Raw genomic sequence first — 10065 nt, forward strand, 5'->3', positions numbered from 1 at the left:
GGAGAACTTCAAGTACAATCTCAACTTAGGGAAGTTGTGATTGTGGGGGATATTAAACAAAACATATCTTGTACCAAAAGGATAACAAAGGAAGGTTGTTGCTGAGTAGATATTCCTGTATCTTGTGTATCAAGTCTGTTGTAAATCTTATCTAGTCCCTACATAAACACGCAGGCGGCAGAGACGAACTGCACGCTTCCAGCACCTCTGAATTCTTTCACACCCATTAGCAACAACATACGAAAGAGAACTATAATTGTTGGAACAGTTTTGACTGAAACAAGTACCAAATTTCTAAATTCATGTACAGTCTCTCCCTTTATTCATTTCAAAGGTCAAAATCTGAGCTACATACATCGATCATGCAAAATTGGCTATATAGGTAGCGCGCAGTATACAGATGCTATCAGCCAGCATGAAAGTCATGATCAGAGCTTCTTCAGTCTGATCGGAGCACCGTGCTGAGGGTGCAGGGTGATCACGGTGTACGGCGCATGGGTGTAGGATGGCGAGAGCTCGAAGGAGAAGCGCTGGAGGATGGTGCACAGCGCCATCTTGGCTTCCAGCAACGCGAAGTTCTGGCCGATGCAGATCCGGGGACCCCCTCCGAACGGGAAGAACGCGCCCTGGTGTTTGGTAGCGTTGGAGATGCCGTCAGAGAACCTTGCAGGATTGAACTCGCTCGCGTCTTTTCCCCAAATGTCCGGATCATGGTGAATGAAGAGAATGGGCAGCAGAAGGTTCACTCCTGCAGGGTATCTGATGCCGCCGAGCTCCATCTCCTTGTATGTTCTTCTTGTTAGAAAGGTTGCCGGCGGGTACAACCTAAGGACCTCGTACAAAATCATGGTTACCTGCGCATACATGGCACAAGCAGGATTATTGTTGCTTCAGTTATAAAGTATGGAAACATGCTTTGTCCACTTCTCCTCCTAAAAGGTTCCAGTTTAACACCGATCTGATTTCTTACCACAGCATGCTAGCATATTCACGGATTCTGTCATGGATTCACGGTAACAATGCATCATTCATATTTAAGATTTATTTTCTACTTTCTAGAAGTAAAACCGTACTCTCTTAATGAAATGACGCGCAGCTCTCCTCAGTTGTTCGAGAAAAAAACTGTAGTTCTCTATCATAATTTCTGAAGTTTATTAGCTAGCATCAGATAGAAGGAAAATAAACATCTCAGAACACGTATAATAAATCCCTTAATCTCCTTTCGATAAAGAATGAAATGGATATCAGTAATCTCTTAAATCATCTACAATTTTATATTTTTACGATAAAATAGAGGGCAACATTGATTGTACTTACAGTCTTCAGGCGGCTCAAGCTATCAAAATCTGGTTTGGCTCTTCCAAAGTGGCTCAGTACTTCTTCTCTTGCCCGCTCTTGCCATTCCGGGTGCATGCTTAGCACAATGAGAGTCCAAGTAAGCAGGACTGATGTTGTCTCCATACCGGCAAAGTAAAATAGCTTGCATTCCTCAATCACATCTTCTGTTGTCAATCCCAACTTTGCATTCCCATTTGATTGCTTCATGTTAGACTCCAGTAATAAGCCCAGCAAGTCATCGTTATTTGTTTCGCCATTTTTCATGGCCTTCTCTCTTTTCCCAATTATCTCATGCAGAATTGTGCGGATCTCCCGATCAATTTCTCTCATCCTTCTGTTATTTTTGGTGGGCAAAAACCTGCATATGTTCAAAAGTATTATGTAATGACAATTTCTCGGTTGCTACTGTAAAATTTGAACATGAAAAATAAAGGAGAATTCTGTTATGCAGTTCTTTTGTTGTCTTTTCTTTCCTATGGAACTTGAGCAATTTAGGAGTGGTAGAAACGTTAATATTTCTTAAAATATTCTTGTATAAAGAAACATCATTATGTACCTCATCCTTAATATAAAGTGATAAACATTGCATGGACATGAGTAATTACTAAAATATTCATATGAAGAAACATGTAAGCAGCTTTCAAATGCTCGGATGTGCAACTTCAAATAAATAAAAGCTTGCTGCAGTTTAGGGGAAAAGAAGAACAGACCAATAGCCTGGGATAAATATTGTTTGGAAAGACTGTACAAGGCGTTCAGCTAGCTCTCCTTGCAGCTGGAAAATTTTCCTCCCCTCCTGATAGCTGCTACCAAATGCGGTTTTTGAGATAACATCTCCCGTAAGATTCTGGAACTCTGGCCAGACGTCTATCTCTGAAGATCCCTCAAAAGGCATTGAATTCTCCCATCTAGTAATGGTTTCGTCGCAACACGTAGAAAATACAGGCAGCATCCTCTGCAAATAAGACATCAATGACACTATAGACTACTTAGAGAAGGCGTTATCCGATAAACAACATACTGTGATTTGAAATGTGAAAAGGGAAAGCCATCTACAGAGAAAAAAAGAGAGTAAGCAATTACCTTTATTTTCTCATGATGAAATGCAGGATTGAGAATTCTCCTGTGCTTTGCCCACTTCTCGCCTTCATGGTTTACAACCCCATTGGCTAGCAACTTCCCAATACGGGTACTCCTTGGTTTACCGAAGTGGCCAAACTTGTTAGACAAAACCTCTTTGACTAACTCCGGGTCTGGTATCATCACCCTGGGTACTGGGCCGAACCAAGTGAACGACACTTTCCCTGCATTGGAATTTTGATGAAAATCATCACAAGTATAGTCTGAAAAATAGTAGAAAGACTAGCAGGTAACTGTTTCTCTTTTGGTACTTGCACTCATATTAAAATTCTTGCTCCAAATGCTATCCTGTACATAAACATCCCGGTACTACATCAACGAGCCCCAATATATTAACTGTCTGTCTCGATTCAAAAAATGAAACGAAAGGAATAAAATTGGGGGAGAGAGAGGTGATTGGAGTTCATGCGAAATTACCGTATTCCTTGGTGGCTCTGTAGAGCAAGGGCTGCACGCGGGCGGCGATTTCGTGGGAGCCCAGAGGCAGCGGCTTCGCGCGAGCCTCCCGGTTGATCCGGGCGCTCTCCCTCAGGTCGCCGGTGAAGAGGCGGTACGCGGTGCCCTTGAGCCCCTGGGCCCGCAGGGCCCGGTCGAGCCGCCGCGGTATCCACCAGGCCCACTCCACCGTCCAGGCCACCAGCCACAGCAGCGCCACGGCCGCCGCCGCGCCGGCCAGCGCCCACGGGGAGGCCTCCCACAGCATCTTGCAGAAGTGGTGGCTTTTGCGCCGGTTGAAGTGAAGAGAAGCAGAAAAGCAGAGGACGGATGAGGCGATGTGTGATCAGGGCGAGGATCGTGTCCTCTGCTTAAATACTGGTGGATTCGGCCGACACGTATGCGCTTTGCCGCCTTCTCCGTATTTTACTTGGGAGTATCCGACTTTCCGTGGGTTCGAAATAAAATACGGCAGGTTTGATACCAGATGCTAAACTTTAGCACGTGTTATGTCGGATATTCGGATGCTAATTAGGAGAATTAAACATGAGTTAATTATAAAACTAATTGCAGAATTCCTAGGCTGATTCACGAAACGAAAATTAATCCATCATTAGCAAATGGTTACTGTAGCACCACATTGTCAAATCATGAACTAATTAGGCTTAATAGATTCGTCTCATGAATTAGACTCCATTTGTTCAATTAGTTTTGTAATTAGCCTATATTTAATACTCCTAATTAGTATCAAACATCTGATGTGACATGTGCTAAATTTTAGCATGTGGGAGGCAAACACCCCCTAAGAGTGAGTTTCTAGAAGGGCTAGGCTAATTCAATAAAGATTTCTTCTTCCTCTCTATCTCCACTGGTCTAGAAGCTGTTGTACGCAATACTGCTCTCCTTGCGGAAGTTATGACATTACTTCGAGGAGCACAACATCTCCGTCATCACAGATTTCCCTCTCAGAGAAATTCTCCACAATCGGGATGCATCATGAAGAATATCTAAGTAGGCGGTAGAACTAGAAGCATTGTCCCTAGAATTCAAGTTGAGGACTGTAGTCAAGTCCCAGGCCCTAATCGATTTCATGTTAGAGTGGTGGGAGAATCAACTACCAATGCCAGCGAAGCGTCCAGAGCATTGGGTCATGTATTTCGATGGATCACTCAAGCTCGAGGGCGACGGTGCAGGAGTACTCTTGATATCTCCCAAAGGCGAACAACTCAAGTACGTCCTGTAAATCTTCTGGGAAGTGTCCAACAACGAAGCTGAATATGAGGTGCTTCTGCACGGGCTCTGCCTGGCAGTCTTGCTAGGAATAAAGCGATTGTTGGTCTACAACGACTCACTAGTGGTGATCAATCAAGTCAACGAGGAGTGGGACCGCCATAAGGAGAACATGAATGTGTACTTTCTAGAAGTACGCAAGCTAGAGAACAAATTCTCTAGTTTGTAGTTCCACCATATCATCCATGATAACAATGTTGCTGCAGATACCCTATCAAAGCTCGGATCTACTGAGAACAAGCACTAAAAGAAATCTACTGATCTATTATGATGATTTTATGGAAAATGAACAAAATATGTTTATGACGCATTTCGATTTCGTCACTAATCACTAAATTTCTTGTGGTGGGGATGGTAGCAAGAAGGGATGGAGGGGACCGTGGGAGAGGCCAATTGAGCGGGGATGGAAGCAGGGGCACGAGCTCGAACGAGATTTGCGTGGGTGGGAACGACGGTAAGGAAAACGGAGAGAGGGCAATAGAGGTTGTGAGTGAAGAGATAAGGTGAGGGAGACGTAAGCTAGATCGCTATCTAGTTGTTTGTTGGGTCAGGTATAAAACGAAAAGCCAGGCCGAGAGAACGAAAAATTAGTTCATTGGTTCACAGTTCCATGAAAAATCAACCAATTCAATTGCATTATGGATCTTTTAGTCGATTCGACCGCGGTAGGATCACTGGTTCACGATTTCTTCGATCCAATTAGCGAACTATTGGGTTTTTGGTTTTATGGGGGCTAGGCAGACGAGCAAAGCAATGTGAAGTTCGGTGAGTGGATCCGATCCGTTTTTATGCGCTCAACCCACCAAAGATAAATGACCAAATGAAAAGTAGGACCAAAACAAAGAGAAATTTTAGAATGGTTGGAAAAAATAAGAGCCATCCATCTCAAGAACCTAACAGTGGAAAAAAAAGTACCACGAAGTACCTAAAAAGAAGTACTAAGGAGTACCAAATTGGTGGGATCATTAAATTTATTTTTTAATTGTTTTTCAGATTAGATGGTGGAAATAAAGGAAGTACATAGAACTGATGGATTCTTTTAAACCACTGTAAAAGAGCTCCCGAAATAAATTCTTAGGAGGTGAACGGACAACCAAATTGTTCATGGAAGTGATAAAGGAGACTATTTCCTGCTCGATATCTAGTTATATGTATAAATGGTTGGGCTATTCAACAAGTTTATGACACAACACATCCAGCGGAATGACATTCTTTTCCACTACAGAAAATCAAAGTAAAAAAAAAAAGAAAGCGTAGCAAAGCCGTGGAACATACGGCGGCACGTTCTAGTCTTCTAGAAGGGATTCGCATATGGACACGATCGGGAAGGTCTCCGTTACGAAAAGGAGGGCGAGGGGCCCAAGGTGCCCACATCACATCGGCTGATCGGCGGCACATGCGACAGCCGGAGTAGTTTCGATCGTCGTGATGGGCCCCGGCACGTCAAATTGTTCCGTGACAGCGGCCATGGAAGGCAGGCGTTCAGCTGAGCTGGTCCAACAAAACGTGTGGCCCAAGCACAGGCTTGTTACAGCCTACCGTGACGGTGGTAAAAATATATAATACTCCTGAGAACAACAACTGTGTTTTACCGTTCTCTGGTACTCCATGCTCCCCCGTACAGTACCAAGTGCTGGGAAATAATTGAGCTGCTGCGAGCCTGCGAAGCCGTCATGCATTGCGTCACGGGCAGGCAGGGCCAAATGGATGGGACGGATGACCGAAGCGCTTGCGTATCGTCCTGGCCCAGCGGCGCCTCCGTGTCCGTGAACGCTTGCTTCACTGAACAAGGTCCTGCAATTTTTATTCTCAAAAAAGCAGGTCTTGCTGTTATACGCTGCTCCACGCACAGCCCGATCAAAATCGTTAACCCGGAATCGTTAACCCGGCCAGAGTCAGTTACAGATAGATAAGAGAGAACTACACATGTTACGTGGCCATTGGTTTGGGGGCATGCGTGTACGTAAGGGGAAAGAGATCGGCGAGACTAGTGGCAATGGATTTGCAGCAATGGAGCCGGTGGCGGTGGCGGCCCGCTTCGCTCTCCGCTTGCCGTCTGTGCCGCCACTGCCACCGGAACAGCAGCCGCTCATGACCATTCCTTTGATCCTGGTGACCTCTTCCCAAACTTCGCCGCTGGTGGAGTTTAGCCCCGACGGCTAAGATACTGCCAAAAATTCAGACGGCTGAGATCTATAGGATGTTTAACGATGTAATCAACGAAGAATTTGTATGTTGTCTCTCCCAGCAAACAAATACAACATGTATAATTCTACACTAGAAGACTGTTATTTCACCAGACCCAAAAAAAACAGAGAGAGAGTACAACGGCACCATTCCCGATCGATTACTTCCTAAGCATCATTTTAGACGGAGGGAAACTAATCTTCATCTTTTACAAGCTTATTGAATGATTGAATCACAGCTGTCTATAACAATCCAAATTCCCCACTGTCCCGATATCAATTTAACCACCTATCGTACAATTTGCTTCCAACTTTCGCGCGCCTCGGTACAGTACCCAGACGTGTTCAATCGTTTTCAAGCTCAATCAACTTACAGTGTCTTACACGCACGAATTCATCCACATACGGAAGTTCAATCGCGTAGCCGTTGAAGGTGAGCCTTATCCTCTCCTTGTTCTTCGTAGTTCTCTCTCTTCTTCTTCTTCTTCCTCCACCTCTGTCGGAGCTCTATATCTGCTGCCAAACTCCGTGTCATGACTGTAGTAGCTCAATTGCACACGACAATAGCAGCTCAATTGCACACGATGTGACTAAGCTCAGACCACGTCGATGCACACGATACGCGATAGTCTGTTGGTTAGATCACGCCATTGCAGGTGGCATGACTTGATGTATTTGTTGCGCTAAAGTGCTTAGGATGATAAAAAAGCTAGTTCTCAAAAATATAATTTAGAAGAACGTTATTATTAAAATATTAGTTTTGGGGCTATAATAAAAAGTTTATTCCATAACGCACGTAGCTGAGCGTGCCAGTTGGGAGCGACAGAGCAGCCCTAATGAATAATGAGAAATGAAAAGAAAGAAGGGCATATATTGCTTGGTTGAGAAATTCCAATGATCCAACTCCTGGGATTGATGACAAGGTGCAAGATACGAGCAGTAGAGAACAGTTACTCAGATGCGCTAGAGTGCTGCCAGAGTTAAGTTCTTGGATTCATCTTGCATGACTTGATAGGAACAACGTTAAAAGAATTTGCACACTGATGCAATTTTTCTTTTTTCCCTTTTCCTTTTGCAAGGGGGCCTAAGATGCAACCTGTAAACAGAATTGACGCGACAGAACACCGATTATTTTTCAAGTGAACAAAACACATGAAAACGCTAAAGGCCCAATGCTACACAACACTCTTGGGCTCACTGCTCACATGAAGGCCCAAAGCCCGTTAAACCAACAGCCATAGGCAAATCCTCGGACGATCATATTGCTCTGAGCTTGATCTGGGCACCATGCATCGGGCGCAGCATTATCACCGTATGGGGCGCATGAGTATACGACGGAGCGAGCTCAAACTCAAAGCTCTGAAGGATCATACTCAGTGCCATCTTAGCCTCGAGCAGCGCGAAGTTCTGGCCGATGCAAATCCGCGGCCCCCAGCCGAACGGGAAGAACGCCAGCCTATCCTTGGACGCCTTGGCGATCCCCTCCGCGAACCTTTCCGGCCTGAACTCGTGCACGTCACTTCCCCAGATGTCGGGGTCGTGGTGAATGAACAGCACGGGCAGCTCCAAGATCACGCCGGCAGGGTACGTGGCGTCTCCGATCTCCATCTCCTTGTATGTCTTCCTGCTGAACGCGATCGCCGGCGGGTACAACCGGAGGACCTCGTGCAGAATCATGGCCACCTGCGGAATGAATCAGGAAGAAATTAGTGTGATTGCAGAAATGACAAAATCGACCATGAAATTTCGACAAGGCCGGACTCACGATTTTGAGGCGGCTCAGGCCGTCGTATCCCGGTCTGTTCTTCCCAAACAGGCTCAGGACTTCCTCCCTTGCGCGGTCTTGCCACTCCGGGTGCATGCTCAGTAGGATCATTGTCCATGTCAGCAGCACTGATGTCGTCTCCATCCCTGCGAAGTAGAACAACTTGCACTCCTCCATGACGTCCTCCATCGTCATTCCAAGGCTGGACTGGCCATTCTCGTATGTGTCTCTCGTGTTTGACTCCAGCAGTAAGCCCAGCAAGTCATCTTTGGTGGCTTCACCTTCTTTCATGGCTTGCATCCTTTTACCAATCAGGCCTCGGAGAATTGTTTCGATCTCGTTCTTGATTTGGCGCATCCTTCGGTTGTTTTGGGTAGGCAAGGACCTGAAGATAGCATAAGAACGCACTCACTACTTATGATTTATGAACAGCAGTAACAAGATACAGGGGGAAAAATGTACAAAGTGATTTCTGCATGATAGTGTTTGTTATAAAAAATTCAAAACCTACATGTATCCCGGAATGGCAAACTTCTGCATGATGGACATGAGGCGCTCTGCTTGCTCGGCCTGCAGCTGGAAAATCTTCCTTCCTTCAAGGTAGCTGCTGCCGAACGCGGTGCGAGAGATGACATCTCCGGTGAGGGTCTGAAGTTCTGGGTCAACATCCAGCTCAAACGAGCCGTCAGGACCAAGCGACTGCGCCCATCGGCTGACAAGTTCTTCACAGCACGCAGAAAATGCCGGCAGCATGAGCTGCAAGGTTGTACAGTTGTACACACTCCAAGGGTCAATCACAAACTCGATTGAAATAAGGAATTATAAAAAGGATCGCAGTTTTATATACCTTGAGCTTCTCAAGATGGAACGCAGGGTTGAGGATCCTCCTGTGCTTCACCCATTTCTCGCCCTCGTAGTTGGCCACTCCTTCGGCGAACAGCTTGGACAGCGCCGGGAACTTGGGCTTTTCGAAGTGGCCGAACTTGTTGGACATCACGTCCCTTGCCAGGTCCGGGTCGCTGATGGTCACCCTGGGCATCGGGCCGAACCACGTGAAGCACATCTTGCCGTGCTCCCGGACGGCGCCGTGGATGAACGGCGCGACATGGCCGGCAATGTCGTGGCACCGCAGCGGCAAGGGCCTGGACCAGGCCGCCTTGTTGAACCGGGCGTACTCCTTGAGGTCGCCGGTGAGGAAGCGGTACGGCGTGCCGCGGAGGCCCTGCGCGCGCAGCGCCCGCTCGAGGCGCCGCGGCCCCAACCACAGCCGCTCGAGCAGCCGGGCGGCCTGCCACAGGAGCAGAGCGCCCAGGAGACCGTAGATGAGGAAGCTCCATGGCGTTGAGGCGACTTCACTTGCCAGCGCTGCAAGAACCATTTTTCCTCAGCTCTCAAGTGAAGCTGGAGAAGGCAGAGTGGTGAGTGGTGAGTGGTGACTGAGTGTGAGCGGTGGGACTTTGACCTGGGTATGGAACTTGGCGTCAGGTTGCTCCTCTTATATAGAATTTCTCAGTACCCTGTGTCCATTTATTTAAGGTTCTTGTGTATGGTTAAGGTCGTGGGCATTCTGGTCAGCCATGCGGCAGGCCGTACCTCGCTCCGAAGGAACTTGGGAGTGAAGATATTGGGAGATCGGGTTGGTCAAAAGCTACTATACTAACGTGCGGCGCAGGAAGGACAACCACCATGTGGTGACTATGCTTCCTTGTTGCTTCGTTTCGTTCCCGTGCAATCAGATAGGATTTCTTGACCCGCCAGGCAAAGTCAGACCATGGCATCCATTGCATCAGTGTTACAATGGGAGGAGAAATGGGCTAGGATTGCTACAGTGGAAATTACGGTCCAACCAGATAAATTCATATAAATGGTTTGCATGAGAGTGTGCAATTCACAGTTAAGACAATGTAATAT

General features: G+C 46.6%; 2 protein-coding genes across 2 annotated transcripts; both read right to left on the minus strand.

Annotated features, from left to right (window-relative positions):
* Positions 1 to 238: 238 nt before the first annotated feature.
* On the minus strand, positions 239 to 3261 carry LOC101758395 (cytochrome P450 72A15). Its single transcript, XM_004969174.4, has 5 exons — positions 2896 to 3261; positions 2422 to 2642; positions 2049 to 2293; positions 1318 to 1696; positions 239 to 854 (listed from the first exon to the last, which is right to left on the minus strand). Exons 1-5 carry the CDS (start codon positions 3179 to 3181, stop codon positions 429 to 431), a joined length of 1557 nt encoding a protein of 518 aa, XP_004969231.1. The 5' UTR covers positions 3182 to 3261; the 3' UTR covers positions 239 to 428.
* Positions 3262 to 7339: 4078 nt separating this feature from the next.
* Positions 7340 to 9532, minus strand: LOC101758805 (cytochrome P450 CYP72A219). The gene is made up of 4 exons (XM_004969175.3): positions 9002 to 9532; positions 8666 to 8910; positions 8155 to 8539; positions 7340 to 8072 (listed from the first exon to the last, which is right to left on the minus strand). Exons 1-4 carry the CDS (start codon positions 9530 to 9532, stop codon positions 7647 to 7649), a joined length of 1587 nt encoding a protein of 528 aa, XP_004969232.1. The 3' UTR covers positions 7340 to 7646.
* Positions 9533 to 10065: the final 533 nt, after the last annotated feature.

This window comes from Setaria italica, chromosome V (assembly GCF_000263155.2).
Source record: "Setaria italica strain Yugu1 chromosome V, Setaria_italica_v2.0, whole genome shotgun sequence".
In the NCBI taxonomy this organism is placed as follows: domain Eukaryota; kingdom Viridiplantae; phylum Streptophyta; class Magnoliopsida; order Poales; family Poaceae; genus Setaria; species Setaria italica.

Coding starts and splice junctions, on each gene's coding strand:
- LOC101758395 (XM_004969174.4), bottom strand. CDS start 3,181: ATGCTGTGGGAGGCCTCCCCGTGGGCGCTGGCCGGCGCGGCGGCGGCC. Junction 2,643..2,895: donor CAGAGCCACCAAGGAATACG/GTAATTTCGCAT, acceptor ATTCCAATGCAG/GGAAAGTGTCGTTCACTTGG. Junction 2,294..2,421: donor TTCATCATGAGAAAATAAAG/GTAATTGCTTAC, acceptor TCTTATTTGCAG/AGGATGCTGCCTGTATTTTC.
- LOC101758805 (XM_004969175.3), bottom strand. CDS start 9,532: ATGGTTCTTGCAGCGCTGGCAAGTGAAGTCGCCTCAACGCCATGGAGC. Junction 8,540..8,665: donor TTTGCCATTCCGGGATACAT/GTAGGTTTTGAA, acceptor TGCTATCTTCAG/GTCCTTGCCTACCCAAAACA. Junction 8,073..8,154: donor GCCTGAGCCGCCTCAAAATC/GTGAGTCCGGCC, acceptor TTCATTCCGCAG/GTGGCCATGATTCTGCACGA.